This window comes from Sylvia atricapilla, chromosome 3 (genome assembly GCF_009819655.1).
Source record: "Sylvia atricapilla isolate bSylAtr1 chromosome 3, bSylAtr1.pri, whole genome shotgun sequence".
In the NCBI taxonomy this organism is placed as follows: Eukaryota; Metazoa; Chordata; class Aves; order Passeriformes; family Sylviidae; genus Sylvia; species Sylvia atricapilla.
In genome coordinates this window covers 21,802,584-21,822,724 of record NC_089142.1, presented here as the reverse complement: position 1 = coordinate 21,822,724, position 20,141 = coordinate 21,802,584, and the positions used below count along the sequence as shown (strand labels likewise).

The window sequence follows — 20,141 nt, the reverse complement described above, 5'->3', positions numbered from 1 at the left end:
TTTACTGTGCAATGGAAATAGTTTGTCTCCTATTCCATTATTTAAAAAATAAACAAAAAGAATTTTAAAAACACACACAAAAAAAAAAAAAAAAAAAAACCACCACGAGATGAGAAGGAAAAATCCCCAGTTTCATATAATACCTCAAGTTCTGTGTGAGGTACAGGTCTCCCTGCTGTATCAGTTCAGGTGGTGGTCTGCCACTTTCATCAGTAGCCATGTCCACCTCTCTCTTTCATACACAGCTTTGGTTGCCTATCCTTCAGAAACTCCCATGGAAATGATCAATTAACATGTAAAGAGGAATTTTGCACTGTATCCACAAACTTTTGGCTCTACCATTAATGGAAACTGAAATTTTCCACAGGATGTCCCACCTATATAAGATGAGTGCTGTAGAGTGAAGTACTTTTGTTTAGGGGCATCGCTTTTGATCCCCACACATCTGCCACAGGATTCCCAGCTAACGCTCACAGCATTTGTTTGGGTTTTTCGAATTTGTGTATTCTAATGAAGAGGTTTTGAAAATCTTACAGAAAAAAATTTTACCACTCTGCCATACACTGCTTTTAACTTTCTTCCAAGAACCACTAAGCTTTCTTACCTTTTCTCACTTCCTCCAACTAAAACACAAACAGCATTGCTGTTAAAGAACATATTCCTATCTTGAGTTCAATATAAAAGAAATCAGGTAGCTAAATTAGCTTTCTGCTAAAATAAGTTGTGTAAAATACTCCCTCAGTGTCACTTTCATATTATGTTTCATAGTATTATGGGGAGATTTGAGATAGTTTAGAACCTTGCAGAGTTCACATAGTTATGAAAATATCTTGTGTATTGTGTGTCTGGGAAATATCTGTTTATTAGATATGTAACTAAGGAAAGATCTGCTCTGAACATGCTTTTATAATGCTAACATTCTTTTTATCTTTTATTAAAGATTGCTATGTAATTCATATTCCAGTTTAATATTTCAGCCTAGGGTTTTGCCAGCTTTCAAATTCAAAGCTTTGGATATACTAGATATAATGTTACTACTTGTATATTTCTATATCTATTTCACTATATTGATTAATTTTGGAGGGAGACTAAATCCCATTTCAGTTTGGTTATTTTTAGCTCCAAAAATATGTACTGTGTCTACTCTAGTATTGGCATATCTACCCTCATGCAGATGATGTCTTAGCTGAGAATTTCTGATATTCACCAGTATGACTTTAGTTTCAAGTAATCAAGATTTTTGAAAAGGAGAAACTTAAGTTTGTGTTTGTGTAGTTCTCCAAAGTAATCAGGAAAAAAAAAAAAAATTAAATCTGGAGCATGACCAAACAAAACAAAACAAAAATTTACTATCTGGTAAACTAAGACATGAATTTACATTATAGTAGGTGCTTTATAGTAGCTACTCCATTAACAAATGGTGAAATGCAATTAATGACAATGGAACAATCCAGCGTGGTCCAAGGGCCTGTTTCTTATATTAGAAAAGTTCTTCGTGCACTTTCTTCGAGTTAATGCAAGTTGGGTAGCCTGCATTCAGTTGTGCTTAGACTTCTCTTTGTTTTTATTAAATGTGGGCTGGACTTAGCATATACAAAACTAGTTCTACCAGCATAGTTATGTGCCAATTATTTACTACCCAAACTTAAAGTTGGATAGTGTCCATAAACCTTATGTAACACTTATGATTTGACTTCCTATGAGGTAACTACCACAGCAGGAAGTCAGATGATGACATCTTGTCATAACTGAATAGGCTTAATTTTTGCAGAATATTTTGACATGTGCATGCGCACCTACACTTGTGGGCGCACACTGTCACAAGACTGCTTTTCTTCTTCAGTTAATGAAAAAATAGTTTGGAAATACAAGTTTTAATCATAAAATGGATAGCGGTAATGAGAAAAAAACCCCTCGTATTTCTCTCAACATAATAGTTATATAGCTAGTCATGCATTGAAATCATTGTGTTCTAATTTATTTTGAAGTTTTGGGGGGAAGGTCCTCTTTCAAGTAGTGCACACAAATTTTTTTACCCGAAATATTAGATTCTTTTTTCTTTTTCCAGGTTGAGCGGTATGAATCTACCTTCTCCTGTTATCAGCAGTAAGAACTGGTTACGACTCCATTTTACATCTGATAGCAATCACCGACGAAAGGGATTTAGTGCTCAGTTTCAAGGTAGGAAACCTATAAAAGCACACTTTAGAAACCCTTTACCTTTAAGCATCACTAAAGTGGTGGTGAAATTCGATAATTATGTTTGAACATCACAGTCACAGTAAAAAACTGACTCATATTACTACTGCTTTTACACTGAATATCTGTTTTCCTTGTGTAGTCTCTGGGGATTTACTTTCAGAAAAAGTGTGTGTGATTCACAATGCAGTTTGCTCTAAATATGTATTTGCTTGCTCACTCTTTTTATAATTAATTTATTTGCTGTCAGCCTGATCTTTGCTTTAAAAACATGCCTGGAATGCAACTTGCAGGAATTCAATTCCACACAAAGGCAGGTTCATCTCTAAACATTGTCTTCCTTCATTATTCAAAATCTAACTCTTATCCAGAAGCTGCATTTATTGTTTGGAAATTTGACTCAACCATTGTATAGTACAAATTATATTTCAGGCTCCTGCATATATTTGCATATACAACTTGTAAAGAAGACAAGAGGATGTCAGTGTTGCTGTCATTTCTACTAATGTTCATGGAAATACTTTTAAAAATGCAATTTTTTAGAATGGATTCTTTATTGATTTTTATACTTTATAAATCATTACTCAAGATGAAGGACATGGTAGTTGTATTGAAAATAGAAAAGCTTCTTAATTTATCTGTGCTTTTAAATTCTGCATTTACATAAGCTATTTCAACCCTTTTACCCCCCAAAGCATCACATCCTTTAGGAGTTTAGACATTTGGATTTTTTTCCTTGAAACTGTGGGACCGCTATAATTTTTGAAATGATACATACATTGCAACAACTATATGCTTCTGGTGACGATGGCATGCATGTGCAACAAAAGCATTTAATATACATAGCTCTTTTAGTTTAAAAAACATTTTGAATATCTGAAATTTCATTTCATTTCGTCAACTTAGCATAAGTATGTGGTCCTTTGCACTTACTGCTCATTTTTTACCAAAGTTTATTAAGAATGCAAACAGAATACCACTACTGGGGACTTTAAATGTACATGTACTGCTTATGTTTACTCTGTGTCTTAAGCCTGTTAATTAGGGTCCACAAAAACAATGTGTTTCATCATGCTGATCCACCAGAAAACTATGAATCAACAGAATAATAAGGGAAAGGTTTGGGATGATGCAACATACACTGGAAAATAGCTTTTGTTCTTCTTCAGTATATCTTATCTCTAGACAAATACTCATCAAGTAGTTAAAACTTCTGGGAAGTATCTAGGGAGATTGCTATTTCAGATGTGTCTCTCTTGATCTGTGTAATATGTCAGATATTGGGTATAAGCGTAAACTTCCCTGATGTGGAAAATACCTTGAATTATATGTGGAAGTATCCTATTGCAATTCAAATTCTTACGATTACAGAAAGTTCCTTTCCTAATATAAATCATTCTTTTGAATTGCATATTTCTGAAATTTACTGTGTTTAATACAAAGATTTCTGAATTATGTGAGAGATCATTAATTACATAGCTATCTATCTTATCAGGCTCAGTTGCAATTAAATAAATTTTTATGTTCGTAATATAAACATAAACTGTGTTTAAACATAGGAGAAGATTTCAAGATCCATGGGATAAAAATTCATAGTGGTATAAAAATCAGGTTTATCTAACAGCTTCATTAAGTCCATTTTATTACACTATATTATATGTGTATTTGAAAACTAAGCAAAACTAACAATATTTTCAGCTAGAGTAGTCTACTAGTACCACAATTTGCACAGTGGAGGTTGGAAGAGACCTCTGGAGCTCATCTAGTCCAGTGTCCTTCTCAAAGAAGGGTAACCCAAAGCAATCTGCCCCAGACTGTGTCAGGTGGGTTCTGAATACCTCCAAGATTAGAGACTCTGCAGCCTCTCTGGGCAACTAGTGCTGGTGTTTACCTTCAGAATAAAAAGGTTTTCACTTATTTGTATGTGGGATTTCCTGAGTTTCAATTTGTGCTTATTGCTTCCTGTCCTGTCAATGGATATCATAATGAAGACTTTGCTTTCTTTACACTCTCTCGTCTCACAGGTTTGAACACACGCCAATAAGATACAACCTTGATTTCCCAAGATTTCTCTTCTCCAGGCTAAAATGTCCCAGATCTTTGAATTTCTCCCTTATGTTTTTATTTTCAGAATTTTTTCTGCTAAAATTCAACAGTCTTGACATATATTTCCATCTTAGTTACTTCTCCCACATTAAATAATTATTTGAACTGATGGTGAAACAGAAAAAAATCCGCAAAAACTAAGTCTTGTGACATACACGACCTTGTTTTCAGGCACAAAAGCTAGCAGTGAAAGGATGCCTCCAATATCTGATTGTCTCCAGATACAATCCTTGTATTTGTTCTCTGGGCAAATCCTGTATTGCAGTCTATATGACTCTGAGACCTCCAAGAAACATTTTGCTTATGGGCAACTATGTCCAATATTTTAAACAGACTGTTCCAGAATACGCACATATAGTTTAGATTGATGTGTTGATATACTGAGCTATCCTGTCTTTGAGATAAGTAAAGTAAATAAATTGACTTTTTAATGTAACCATTTAACACTCACTTTACTGATAGATGAGCTGCCATTACCAGACCAAATGGAAGGAATCTGTGATTGTTCTAATTTCCAAGAAATTCTAGATCTTGAGCACTTGTCCTCAGGGAATTTGGGACTCCACTTTCGAATGCTACATAGACTGCTTTCTGCTGTGGTTGCTTGCTAGAAGTATAGTTCTTTGAAGTCAGTGTGTTCTGTCTCTTTGTGACTGCTTGTTTGGTTCATTCATGTGCGTGTGTGATGAAGATGTATAATTGTTTTGTGCAAGAACGATAGTCCATTGTTTTGGGGAAACAGAAAAGTCAGTAATTTTAATCGCAGTCCTTAAATATTAAATTAAAACAGCCTTTGCACTTTGCCAGATAGGAACTTACTGTGTTTTAGTGTCCTTATATAGATTTTGCCTGGTAGCTGTCAGGTGTAAATTCTATTCATAAAGCAAAATCACAAGATATTCCACAAAAAGGGATAGCTTGTCCATTTGTAGATTGCATCATAAGAAATGTGGTGGGTTGATATGGACTGGATGGCAGGTGCCCACCATATCAGTCAGTTACTCCTCCACCTCACCAGGACAAGTAAGAGAAAATGTATTGAGATAATAAGGACAGCAAAGTATCACTCACCTCTTACTGTCATGGGCAAAACAGGCTCAACCCTCACATACTCTCATTCCTTTCTCTGGCTGCTATTAATGCTGCACAATGACTTTTTTCCTTCTTAAACATATAATCCCACCATTGATGGGCTCAGCCTTGGCCAGTGGTAGGTCAGTCTTGGAAGCATCTGGTTTTGGTTCTATCAGACATGAGGGAAACTTCTGGCAGCTCTTCACAGAAGCCACCCCTGCAGCACCCCTACTCCCACCCAAAAGGCTGCCACTCAAACTAAATACCCAAATATATTTTTGGCACTTTAAATTTTTAATATAAATCTATTTAAATCTATTTCTTCTGATCTCACACATCTCTTGTGTCACTGGGAATTGGACTAAAAAGGACTGGTGTTCCTCAGTCCTGAAAGTCACTGCAGGTAGAGCCACTACACAGGCCATGGTCACACAAGCATAGTGACCAGCCCCAGCTTACAAGCAACCATCCCCTGCCATTATTTTATTTCTGTATTTTTGCATATCTCTTTGTTCTCAAGTCAACTTAATCCATCCCTTCCCTTAATGGTTGTGGAAAGGCTAGGGTGTGGTTGCATTTGTCTCACCCATTCACGATCCCTGTGCTCCTCTGTGTGTGCATGGGTGAGCTTTTTATTGCCTCACTGCAGAGGGAGCAGGCCCTACACCTGTGTGCACAGCACCAGATTCCTGTTCTACACCAGCCATATCATTGGTGGGGGCTGGTTTTGGGGGCCCGAAAAGGTGGAATACATCCCCAGAAATAATTCATTTTGCCTCTCTGTTGGGGAGATTGTCGGGATCAGCTCTGTTGGGATCATCCTCTGCAGCTTCTGCTCATCCCCATCCTGTTTCTCTGGGACGTAGCTTGGAGACATGGTAAAACCACTGTGTCTCTAAGACACGGTGCTGGAAAAAGCTGGATCGTCGTGTTGTGGAGTCAAACCCCAGCAGACCCAGTGTGGTGCAGCACCAGTGCCAGAAGCAGCCATGGGGAATTGAGTCCAGCTTCTGAACTGGCAGCGTGGCATGACACACACAATCTGGCTTTCAGGGGTTTGTCCACCATTGTTTTCCATTTTCCTGGGCTCAGGGGTAAGGACAATCAACCAGAGGAAGTGGCCACCATCTTGTCTTTGTCCCAGGGGCTGCGTGGATGTGACCTAGAGGAGTGTCCACCATCCTGTCTTTCTCCCAGCAGCCGCATGGAACTAAGTCAAGGTGGTGAACTCCTGTAGTGTGTAAAGAACCTTCTCTTTTTTTATACTTTTGTTATTGATATTGTTGCTGTTACTGTGTGTTCCTTATTCTGTTGCCTTTTTTTTCTTTTTGTTATCTCAACACATAGTCTCTGTCTTTATCCTCCCCTTACTGGAAAGGGTGAGGGGAAGGGGAGTGGCTTATTTGGATTTTAATTTCCATCTGGTGGTAAATCCCCACACTAACCTAGCACATGTAGGAGTGCCACTGGCTTTTCGAAAGCAAGTCAATAGGGGAGGCAGCAAAACACACCTCTTTGAGCAACAATGGCATAAAAAACTTTTTTCTTTTCCTAGTAAGAAATCAGAGTATCAGACTTTTTGTATAGTTAGCATGCAGATTCTTTAATTACTCTTTTCCCCTCATATCAAATTGACATCATGTTTATTATCATCTTACCGTAGCTATATTATAGCTGTAACTTGGCCTTTTCCAGTTTACAAGCAGTCAATTCAATTTTCTTTTCTTTGTTTGATCATTGATCAGGCAAACAGAGTTACTATAATTGATTTCATTAAAATATTGGAACTATCAATTGGATTTAAAGCTATGCATAATTAATTTATTTGTTCAGCAATTTTTTCAGATCTTTCTGGTTTGCATTTTTAGCAATATTTAGTGCCCGATTTTGAACATGGGCAAGAAAATCAGCTCAGTGGTATAAAAAGAATTAACGCTGTACTAGAATTGCACATCTTAATGCATCAAGTAAATACAGTTTTAAAATACTTGTCAAGCTGAATTTATAAATAAAATATTATAGTGTAAAAAGTGAATCCAAATGATTACTGTCTGGATTTTCTCTTGAATCATATTTATTGTGCCATCTGCCATCAGATTAGAGTATAAATTTAAAGAAAAATTAATTTTTAAAAAATTAATTAGGTATAGAATAAAGGGTTTGTTTTTGGTATTTGTTGTTTTTTCCTCTCCACACATCCTTTGTTGTTTTCATTTGATTTTTGTATTTTGATGTTGATTTCATCAATAAAAATATTTATATCCCAATTTCTCTGTTTCTAGGTGTGCATTATTTTTGTATAGTTTGAATTTCTATTCAAAAGGAGACACAGTGTTGAATGGCCTTGAAAACCTCCAGAAAAAATTACATTGCAGTGACATGCTCTGCCTTGTCTTTTTCATGTCTGCCATACCAGCAACATCAGTCTCATGGAAATGAACTCTCACAGCAGATATCATTGGATACAGTTCTTGTTCTGCCTTGTTCCATGGTAGCATTGCTGTGGGGGGCAAAATGTTATAATCACTTAGTTATGAACTTTTTTTTAATTCCTCTACCCTCACCTATGCTAATATATGAATACCCTTTGCATATTCACTGGGAGGTGCAAGCATATGACTTGTCTTATGCCAGTGCTTCATGAATACGTAAATTCCCCAGAGGTGAAGTATCATTAACAGGCTAACTAGGAGATGAAAACACAGCACTTCCCAGAAATAAAGCTTATCAATGTACACAGAATGATTTGCAGGATGTCATAAAGAATCCTCTGCTTTTTTTGCATATTATTTGCATTATTGCATGTACAGTATACTTGTTTAGCTTTTGCTTATTGCCAGAACAATGGAAGGGGTTTTAAAAATAATTTTTTATTTTCTTTCTAGGAGGTAAGAACCCCACAATACCTTTAGATTACAGCTAAAACTGATCTGCTTAAGTTAAATATTTATCTCAAAATTCCTAGAAATAGAACAGAATAAGAAAGCTTCCAAAGCAAAACATGATTAATGTCTGTGTTTACTTTTTCAGTAACTCAGGCCTTTGTTGCAGTATTTCAAATAAAGTATTCTGGTTTTGGCAAGTTTTCAGAGAGGTTCAAGAAGGTATTAGGTATTTTGATAATTATCTACCCCAAGTTATCTATCTGTTGTGTTTAATTACATATAGTAATTCAGGATTTAACAAACAGATAATCCTGAAGTCAAACAATGAATATAATAGAGGCTGCTGAAATAAATGTATACTAATGGGAAATTATGAGTTAAATAATGTAAATCAACTTTCAGTTGCTAGTTCTTGCAATGAATTTTCATAATTCATTAAGTCTGCCTGTAAATGCCTTCTGGCCTTTCTACATATTCTTTAAAATTCTGGAAATGATGTTTTAAATAAGTGAAAAGAACTTTCAGTGTTTCCTTGATGTATGGTACTTTTAGTCAGGGGTTGCATTTAGAATTGTTACTTAGAGTAAATTTAGAAAGAAAATTAGTAAAAGCAATTGATAAAATCAAAATCCAGAAAAAGCTGTTATTTTCTAGCTTTTAAGTGATGCTGAACAGAATTTTCCTTTAAATGGTACTGAGACAATAATTTATATTTTGCTAATTTTTATTATCAAGAGAGTAAACCAGTCTTGATATGAAAACATCAACAAGGAGATAATCCACCATGTTTCTTGACCATTATATTCTGTGGTTAATAGAACCACTCTTAAATATGTAGTCCAATATTTGCCACAGTAATATTTCTTTCTTAAGTGTAAAGTGAAATGTTGCTAAAAAAGCTTAGATGTAGCTGCCTCATGGTATCAGCACTAAGAAGATGCCAATTTAGTAACAACAATTCAGACTTCAGCCATTGTTTGGCATGGTGTTACCCTCCCCAGAACTATTCAAAAGACTGTGGTTGAAGTGGCATTCAAAAAAGGAACTGAGTGGTTCTCATTTTATGATTTATTTTTAGTGACAGCTCCTACAAACTACTACCCGATGTGTTCTGCAATGCTGTATATTCATAGAGTAAATTGTGCTGATACAATTTTCCAGAACTGTGGAGAATACCTGCAGTCATTGAAGACTTGATGCCTGCTGGACTGGTTTTATTATGATATATCATACATTGAAAGCACAAAGCAGCTAAGGCAGTCCATCAGGGCAAGGGGCCAGCTAGGAGACACAGAGAAGGTTAATGGAAAACAAATGGCTGTGCTCCTTTTTAAACCTGCAGAACCTGTGTCAGCTTATACAAATAGAACAAGAAAGATTTGTGTAAAAATCTATTGTGACACCAATTTATCTTGGTGTCATTTATTCACTAGTACTGCATGCAGAGATTTCCAGCACAGGGAGCAGGTGGAAGGTCTGATAGTGACAGGCAGTACTTTGCTGAATTGATGGAACAAGGAAGCCATCTGATCATGAACCTACGGCTTTTACAGGTAGCCATATAGTAGAAACATTTGTACCTGCTGTGAAGCTTTCCAGAGTTATAATACCAATTAGTAGTGAGGATTTTGAAAGCTGTTAGTGGAGAGAAACACTGGGAGAGTGTATTAGACAGAATATTCTTCAGGCAGGAAAAAGAGAAACAGAAAAGGGATAGACTGTTCCAATGAGTTGGTTTAAACTAGAGATCCTATGGAAGATTGTGATGCTTCTGGAGAAAAGTCAAGCAGGCAGCTGAGAGGAAAATCTTCTTAGGATGCTGCCAGGTTATTGAGTATGGGATCTTGTTTAATCAACAGAATGATTATAGGATTCCCTTCATAAACTTAATCGTAAGATTGAGAATGATTGCTCTTTTCTTATTCTCATAAATACTAAACTTTTAGAAAGAATTCGTAGTACAACAGGCCATAGTGAAGCAGAAGAAAACCCAGAAACAGATAACAAAGTGTTTACTGGTCCCACATGACTTTGAGTAATAAGAAAGAAATGTTTCATCCATAAGTATAATCTGGAGAGAACAACTGATGCTGGCAAATGTTCAACTGTGGGTTTTTTATTCCAGGGCCAAAAAAGGTAGTATTCTCATAATTGTGTCTTTGGAGGAGAAGGCAGAAAGGTTAGGCACTAGGTCAAAGCAAACAGAGCACTGGAGTGGATTCTTCAATCTGAATTAAGAAAGCACTCTGTTTTACAGCAGGATTACTCAGATTGAAGAAAATCAGAACAGTGAAACGAAAGCAAAAGGAAATTGATGAATTCTGGACTGCACTGAGATAAATCCACTAAGTTCCTTCAAGAATAATCCTATGAATGTTTTTGCAAACACATCACTGTTTTTTACTGAATTCTGCAAAATATTTAAAGCAAAGCGTAAGTCTTTGTAAAATATATGTATCATATGTAAATAATACTGAAAACATTGGGGTTTTTCCTGTACTGTAACAAAACCAGAGAACTGTTCAAACATATCTATATATATTGCTTATAGTTACACAGAGCTTCAGACTGGACAGGAAAGGTGCTTCTCGTGATCACCAGATACTGGGCAATATGCTGTTCCTCTTCACCTTCAAATATCTGTACTTAGGAAAAAATCTGCAGTGAAGGGCAGCCAAGAGCTGAACTCAGAAGAGCAGTAGCAGAGCAGCTTGAGGAAGTACCAGCAGATGATGTCAGAATATTTTAGCTTTGAGTGGTAGCCAGTATTTGAGGTCTTGGGGGTTATTTCATGCAGGAAGAAAAATTGGCAAGATAATCGTGTATTTGGGTAACTGGGGAAAAACATATCACTGAAGTTTTGAGGTAAAATGCATTTTTTTTCGGACAAGTTCAAATATGTCAGAAACTAAGAGCTGCATGGAAATCAGAGTCAATCTGAATGAAGATTATCAACCTGAAAATTTTACTTTCATGATCCTTTCAGGACCATAAGACCAGGCATATATTCCTTTCATGGCCAAGTTTATTTCAGCTGTAGCAAAAGTTTGAGGAATACTACCGGTGCTTTCCAACAGGCTGATAAGATTTTCATGGACTTCCGGCATTCAGGTCTCTGCCCTCCTCTCTGAATAAGTAACTCATCTCCAAAAGACTCTGGAAGCTATGATAATCAGGAAAGGTGAGGAAAGCAAATTCAGTAAGCTTAACAGAATGTTTAAGTGAAGACAGCAGAAGACTATACAGATTTTAAAAAGTAATGACTTACAAGTTGGAAAGTGTTGTTTAATTCTGGCATTATTGATGTAAACCCATTCCTCTATTTGTGCTGTTAAATGGAAAATCATCTTGAAATCAGGAAAACTTTTTTAATGAAGGTGCAGTGGGGAAGTTAAGGAGAAGTGTTTCAGAAAAGGTGCTGAAATGGGATTGAAATAGTAATAAAATGTTCAATTTAGAGTATTTCTTTTATTTACAGGAGGGGTTGAACCGGTTCACTCACAGTGTGCAGTAGTCTCTGTTTCTTTTTCAGATTTTAAACAGTTTTTATTTTAGAGACTATGCTTGCTTAATACATTTTAAAACTACAGTAAAATACCATATAGGGCACACGCAAAAACTTATACACTCAAGTATAAAAGAGGAAAAAGTTCGCATTTTATATATCACACTATCCTATTTAACCTCTTGGATCCATATGTCTCCCGGATAACTACATTTGGCTGTTTTCCAGGCATAAAGGCTCGTTCCACCTAATGTTTACTGTCTAAAATGTAAGGATCTTGCTTCAGTATTATATGTTTCTGTTATGTTTTATGGAGAGGAAAAGGCATCTCCAGATGCCTTCATTGTGTCTGTCTTAGAAGGGGATGAATCAGCCCCTTGAGCTAGCTATTTCTCTTCATAAAACATACATTTAGATGACTGATCTTAAGTTTTGTGAATCCCCTCCCTAATTTCCTTTCATTGAGATACAGAATGCCTTTTTCTTTACATATGAAAAAAAAATCCAAGGACAGAAACTGCAGAACCTGTTTCAGTGCATGACAGTCAAAGAATTTTCATATATCAAGTCAAAAGCTCTTTTTTCAATTTGTGATTTCTGTATTTCAGATAAAGCTGGTGAGTATAATTTTTACTCATTCACAGGAAGTGTACTTCAAATATGTATAACAAACATCCTTAAGAGTGAAATGTCACAAAGAATTTGAGTGATTATTATAATTTTTACTCCAAAATAGTGTCACAGGACAAAGAGAAGAACTAGAATATAATTCTTTTTTTCTATCCATTGCCTAATAACTCAGTGTTTTTATTACTCATGCATGTATGCAATATAGGTTCTGAATACTCAAAGAACTGCTCACATGTTTTACATAGCGCAGATATTAATAAATTGAGAAGTTCATACTGGTGGAGGGACCACAATTCCAGATAATATCCCAAATATTCTCTGCAAGAACTGTGTTGGTTATTTCCCATTGAATAATTTTAACAGACTTGTTACACAACCTGGAAAACTGAACATGAGGTGGCGCTAGATGGAGATTTTCATACTTAAGTCTAGAAACTAATTCTAATAAAGCCATATCTGTGAAGTTTGCTTTCCAAAAGCCTTGAGGATATTGGTCTTATTGTCTGCATTGATGTCTCTTTATAAGGTACAGCTCCTGCCTTAGAAGAAAACACCACTCTGCTATCATAACCATTTCATACTATTCAGCTACAATTGTGTTTCAATCATCTTTCATCACTTGAACACCTGTTTTCCGGGTTTAGGCATGAATGACTGCACTTGCACATAGCACAGAATGTACTTTCTGCAGTACTTGCTCAATTTCAGTAGTCAAGAAAAGCCACCTTCGCTCTGAAGTTGCACTATAGAAATTAATAGAATGGAATCATGATTTTAATGCAATATTTAAAGACAACTTGCTTTCTACCACTTCACTTCTCAGAAATATTTGCGTACAGATCAGTGTATATTGTAGTAATCTAAAAATTTATAAGAAGTAATGACAAAAAATATAGCTTGCATTATGTAGTATGAATTTATGTACTGTGAGGCGCTAATTACTGCCATATAAGAAATGTTTGAGTTGAATTCTTGTTTTTATTTGTATTTTGGATAAATAAGTGCATTTTGAGATTATTAGCCCCTGCAAGGCCAAGGGAAAAAAGTATTTTATATGAGTCAGGGAAGGATTACAGTTTTTTGTAATTTTTGGTGAGTGACATGCATCTTGATGTTGTCATTAGCATTCTGATACAGAGTCAGTCATCAGCTATTTTGTAATTGCTATTGTTTTTTGACACAATAGTTTTGAATTGTTCATTCTTGTTCCACAATTATTTTCTGATTTTACTTTCCATTGCTCAATTTGTTCCCACAGAACCAATTAATATCCTGTGAAGATGTCCTATATTTCTATCCTTTTCTCTTACCATTACAATTAAAATTCTACCCTGTGTCTTCCTTAATATATAGCTGCACTGCTGTCTTCTCATGTCTCTTCCTACTTGGCTACTGATCCCACCTATGGTGCCCAAACTACTTAATAGTGATAAGCTGGGAGTCTATCAGCCATTCAGCTGACTAAACAGAGAAAAAAGATATTAAACCTCTGATGCATCTGTTTTTTCTCACAAAACTTTGCCCCTGTGAGAGCTCTTAATCTCTCCCTTTCTTCTAATTCAGTTAAAATTGCCCTGTAGTTTCAAAAGGGTTTAGGTGAGCCAAATAATGTAACACAGTGTTGATCTCATTGGGAAACAGAACTAAAAACATGTCTCCTGATGAAAAGTGAATCAAACAAAAGCAAGTGTGAATATCACATTGAAAGCTTGTACTCCTTGAATATGTGTAGACAATGTTCTTTACATTTTATGTAAGAAATAATTTTTTAAATGTTTAAGATTTTCTTATATGGAATGGCAAACACAGGAAAACCATACGTGTAATTAGGATAAGCTGTTATTTTCTTTGAACATATAAAAACTTAAATTCAAAATATTGTCAATCCTGATAACATCAGTTTTAAAAGGATATCTTCTGAAACATGATAAATTGTATTTTTGTAAAAATTAATAAAACTAAAATTTTATTTGGATTACCACAGAAACTGCAGTTATTCCAATCTGATGTAGGTTTCCTATATGGCTTTGTATAATTGTAATGCATGATTCTGCAGCTATATGTCCTTTTAATGAGGTTTAATAATGAATTATCTTCCTTTTGTTTTTCCTCTCAGTAAAGAAAGCAATTGAGCTGAAGTCAAGAGGAGTCAAGATGTTGCCCAGCAAAGACAGCAACCACAAAAATTCTGTCTGTAAGTTGTTTATACTCTTATTTTTAGTGACTACATATGTCTTCTGGAATCCTTGTAAATATACAAGTAAGAGAGAGAGATGTTGGGACACTATCGTCATAAAATGGTTATTATGCTTTCAATTGTCATTGAATCAGAACTCCACTGATAATACTCTCCTGAGGGTAGAAGGAATATGGTGATGTAAACTCTGAAAAATATGGTATGTAGAAACCCCCCTGCATTTTATATATTGCAGTATTTTTGTATATCATATTATTTAGAATGCAGAGACACATGGCATTGTAGGAAATTCAGGCAGAACGGTGTCATAGATTTCATCAATTCAGTACTGGGGACAGTGAATATAGCTGAGAATTTTCTGTATCTAAATTTATACTTTGTGGTCTTTTTTCTTCCCCTCACTCAATATCACAGCTCAATTCTTCCCTCGTCTTGCCACACCATGTCTGGTGACCTCCTCTTTCCAGTCTTGCACAGCAGGGGTTAAGAAATGGTGTATTTCCCAGCTTCTCAAGAAGATGGAGATCACAACATCAAGTTCCCCTCATTGCATGCATAGTGCACTCTGGAATGACATCTGTTTGGTCCCTTTACACCTTTTTCCCTGTGTAAAGTGTAAGGCTAAAATCAAAATGCTATCTAGGGGACTATGAGGTTGTTAGTTTTTTGAGTAGCACTTTCTCTAAACTGGCAATCTGACTAATATCATGAGAGCTCTTTCTCCATTAATTAGGCCAGCCTTGAATCAAGAAAAATGAGGATATTTTTGAAATTTTAAAGCTCAGAGTCCCTCAGCTCAATAAAACTCCAACAAAAAAAACCCAAAAAATCGAGCGATTAGGCCAGCGTTCACACAGAACTCATTAAAAGTGTTAATATAATGGTTAAGATGTATTCAGATGAATTAATTCCTCATGTAATAACAGTGAACTCAATGAAGTGGAACCTATGCTGTGTTTGTGTCGTTCTATTCTGCAAGTGCAGAGAGAATGAGTGTTCTTGAAAGCCGATGTCTAGGGGATATGTTTTTTTCTCTGTGTTTCTGTTGTGCATTGTTTAATGCAAAGTGAGTTTTTGTTATGCTCACTGGAACAAAAGAGGCATGACAATTCTCTGCTTTAAATATTCCACATTGATGGTGTGGCACTCAAAAGGAACTTTTTATGCAAGGTGTAGCAGAAAAAGTTGATCCATCTCTTTGGTGTCTGTATCTGAATGGGTGATTATTTCATTATTTATAAGTTACTTTTGGGAGCTCTGCTTATGGTCTCAGAGCACATGCTGTCAAACACCACATGTAATCACAGAAAGTAGAAGTAAGACAGGCTATGGAAAAAAATCTTATAAGGCAGTCTACTGTTTACCTCAAATGGAAATCGTCTTGTTTTTCTTTGTGTTTTGACTTGTATAACTTTATTATCATGTCTGACTTTTCAACATAAATCTAAGAAGTGTATTACTATTATTACACTCACATATTTTTAAAAATTCCAAGATTAAAATACAACAAGTTGGATTCAAATGTATTTTGATGCTCTTTCTGATGTAAGCTTTGAGTGTTCAACCATTTATCTTGCCCATATTTATTTATACAGAAACCATAATTGGGGATTCGGCCCCAGAGAAATTATAAGAATGCATATTATCATTGATGCCAATTAGCAAATTTTTGAAAAAAGATGCATTATACACTAACATGTCTCACCATTTTTTGTATGTTAGATTCTTTAATATTCTCTCTCTATAAGGCAGAATGCTTAGTTTTGGCTTTTTGGCTTTTAGGGGGTAAATGGAATACAATATCATCACAACAAATACTGTGAGTGTATACCCTGTGCACTCCAGGATTTGTAGCTTTCCCACAGCTCTTCCTCCCAAGCAGAACCTGCAAGCAGCTGCAGAAAACATTTCATAGTGGCATCAGTCTGTTATGATTTAAGTAGCAAATGTTACCAGCGTTACCCATGATAATAACATTACTGATAATTCCTCGTAGAATGCAGAATGGTATTTCAGTATTTCAGCCGTATACAGTCATAGCTCACTTTCCTCCTCCTGGGCCTGCCTGGATTCCTGGATGCTTTCTTTCAGATCTGCCATCCTTTATAAAGAGTCATATAGCAAAGCATGGCTTTCAGATGAAGGTACCTCTATACTGGAAAGAAAATTGATTATATATTGTATCACTCCCCAGGGAAACAAGTGAGGTTTGCTGTTGTTTTTTGTTTTGTTTTGGGTTTTTTGTGGATTTTTGGTAGGGTTTTTCATTGGTTTGGTGGGATCTTTTGTGTTTGTTTTCATGAGGTTTGGGTTTATTAGTTTGTTTATTTTAGTTTTGGTAAGCTTTTCTTTTTTTGTGGGTTTATTTGGTGGTTTTGTTTATATGGTTTTGTTCTGGTCTCTTTTTTCCATCTTTGGTACACCTGCAGGAGACATATCAAGTCAGTTTTTTGCCAGATAGTCCTGCTAGGCAGTACCCTTTAGCAGTGAGCAAGATGCAGTTGAATTGTGATTAATTTATGCAAGGAAGTGAGAAAAGTATGGAAAAGATAACTGAAGTAAAATATAATCCTGGTTCATCCATACCTTGTACTTGGCAAAGATGTGAAAGACTAAACTGGGCAAAAGCACATGGGACAGGCAGTTTTCATGGCTCCAAGTGCTTGAGCTGGCACTAACACTGGCCAGATCCAGTCATTATATTTACCCTTGGTCGTCTGAAGTTGATCTCTCAGAGGAGCAAGGGCAGAGCTGTATTTTATGAAACTGCTTAAGGAAAATAAATCAAATTACATCTATTGGTGTCCATCTGATTAGTTGCCAGTTTAGCCTACCCACTTTTGATATAATTCTGAAATAGATGCTATATTCTCAAAGATCCATCTTGCTGTCACCAGTCATTCTCATTCTAACACGAAAACCTGTGGACTTTGTGTCCATAACAGCTTTGGCCTTTTCTAAAAGTTCTATGACTATAGCTTGGATCATGACTGATCAAATAGAAATAAAGTTTTGATTTCTGTCTCTTTTGTATGAGTGTTTTCATGGCAATATTTCTGCCCAGAAAATCTGTCAGAGGGTAATTATCATCTCTAAATGTCTTGAGCATTACCTCTACAGCAGAGAGATTGTACAGGAGAATCCTATACATCCAAGAGGAAGCAAGCTGCAAGGACAGACCATAATTGAGCAGACATAGTTCTTATAAAGGTCTCATTTTCTAGTCAAATAGAAGATCCTTGTATTTTACCTCTTAAAGTCTACATACCAGGCAGTTACTGTTAGTCATGCTAGGTGCAAAGGATAACAAGTGAGTACAGGTCTTCAGGACACCAGTTCACAGAATATTGGGAAAGCAGGGCCTTAACCACAGACCTGCTACTTAGCACTCTGTAAATCTTTGTGCCTTCTGCAGCCCAGAAACAGAGAAGGCTTAGGAGGGCAGACTGCCCCAGAAGCCCCTAATGCCGCCACCCTCCTGCTGTAGTCACAGGGCAGCCTCACACTTCTGCACCTCCTCATCAGCAGGACAGAGCACAGGAATGCAACAAGTTTACAGTAAATGCCAAGGAAGTTCAGTGAGGTGAGGCACATCATATCAGGTGAAAAATGGAAATGATTATTCAGTTTATGTGGTGTGTGCAAATCTGCCAGAGCAGTAATGCTAGGAGAGGATGGCAGCAGTGAGAATGAGGTGTCTGGGAGAGCTGATTTCCTGAGCTTGCTCATGTCAAAAAGCAGCATGGTGAGTGGCTTGTCACAAACTGCAGGGAATGCTCACAGTCTGCAACAGTGACAAATGTTAACAGATGAATCAAAGTGATTCTTTAAAAAATATGGCATTCATATTGAACGATGTTACCATTTCATAGTAATTACTCAATATTGGGTCACCTAACCTCACTGTGCAAAATGGTGTGTATGTACTACTGTGTTTTACAAAGTGTGAATTTTCTAAGTATTCACTAAGTAAAAATCTCATACTTCACAAAAGCAATTTCAGGATTCTGTAGTATTATTTGAAAGTGTATTTTCGAATACTAGGAAAACCCATATTAAATGCTTTAAAGATCATGGTTTTAGTGTAAGATTAATGCATCCTCTGGAACTTGAGTTACAGAGTTTACCTAAACAGTTCTTCACCCTGAGGATGACAAAAAGAGCTACTTTACCACAATTATTTTTGTGATGTAGAGCCAAAGAACAAATGAGTTTACAGACTAAGTATTGATTGGCTGCAGGACATTAAGTTGAATTAATGGCACATGCTGTTGAAACTATAGTGATTAATACCAAAATGGGATTACATTGCTAATTCTGTGTACGAAAGAATGACAGCAGTCATTATTTATTTTATTGTTGGGTAACTGAGAAAAATGGCTTAGGACATTGTAACATAAATTTAAAAATTTTAAGATGAACATTTCTTGTTTACTGATATATTCCTCATATTTTAAACTGACATATAAACTGACAATGTCATCTTGACATTTGACTACTGGTAAATGTACTCGGACAGAAGCGGTATGAAGACTAGTCAAATTTTGTTCTTCATTTAATGAAAGAGCATTTTCCTAAGAAGGACAATAATGGACTAAATAGTTGCATTTAATGGAACAATTTTCTGACAAAAACTATAAGTTTTGTGCTTATACCTTAGAAAAAAACAATTTATTTAAGCACTTTTATATTTGATCAATAGATCAATACTTAGAAATCAGTTGCAAACCAATGTGCAAACAAATTAACAGATATGACAACTGCTGAAGGTCATGTCAAGCTGCAGATATAAAAAGAAAAAAATTTGCTACTTGCTACATTTTTGTAATGAAATTTAGATGTTCTCTTGATATAAATGCCAATTTCTGATTATTATATTTAAATTTATCTTATTTTTTTTAAAAAAACATATTATTTAATAAAATTTTAGCATATTTTTTCTAAAATTATTTTAGCATCACTGAAAATTTTTCTAAGAGTTACATATTATTTTCAAAATGCACATGTAATGGAAAAATTTCCACTAAAGATTCTGGGTAGTTTTTTTGTGCTTGCATTATATTGGGTCTTCCCATTTGAAAAACCATTTCTCTTACTGAATTTGAATTTTACAAGCCATTTATTACGTGCTGTGTCAGAATCAAATCATGATTAAAAAAAATTCTTAAATATTCATGTTCTGATAGTTGTCAGTTTCAAATTTAAAAAAAATCTACATCAAATCTATCCCACTCTTTAAAATTATGCTCTAATCTACATTAGTGTACATTAATCAAATATAGCATCTCATGTGTTCATTAATTTTAGAAACTTTGCATCACTGATCGGATTGATCACCAATCAGCATGATGCAATACAAGCCACCCAAGCAATTACAGGCAGTTGTTATCAAAAGATCCTAGGTTTGAATATATTTTTGTGTGCCTAAGTGTTCTCCAAAACCAAGTCTGGTTTTTGCTGTGAATATTTTAAATATTACATGAAGCTTTATTTTAAAAATAGTGGTGGAAACAAAATGCTAACACTAAGAGAAAGTGGAGACACC

General features: G+C 35.5%; 1 protein-coding gene across 1 annotated transcript in view; it reads left to right on the top strand.

Annotated features, from left to right (window-relative positions):
• Positions 1-20,141, top strand: part of LOC136358335 (CUB and sushi domain-containing protein 1-like) — a 225,113-nt gene that overhangs the window by 119,171 nt on the left and 85,801 nt on the right. The window contains exons 2-3 of the mRNA XM_066314262.1: positions 2,069-2,181; positions 14,516-14,593. Coding sequence (XP_066170359.1) covers positions 2,079-2,181; positions 14,516-14,593 — 181 coding nt within the window. The 5' untranslated portion in view covers positions 2,069-2,078. The remainder of the gene's footprint in view (positions 1-2,068; positions 2,182-14,515; positions 14,594-20,141) is intronic.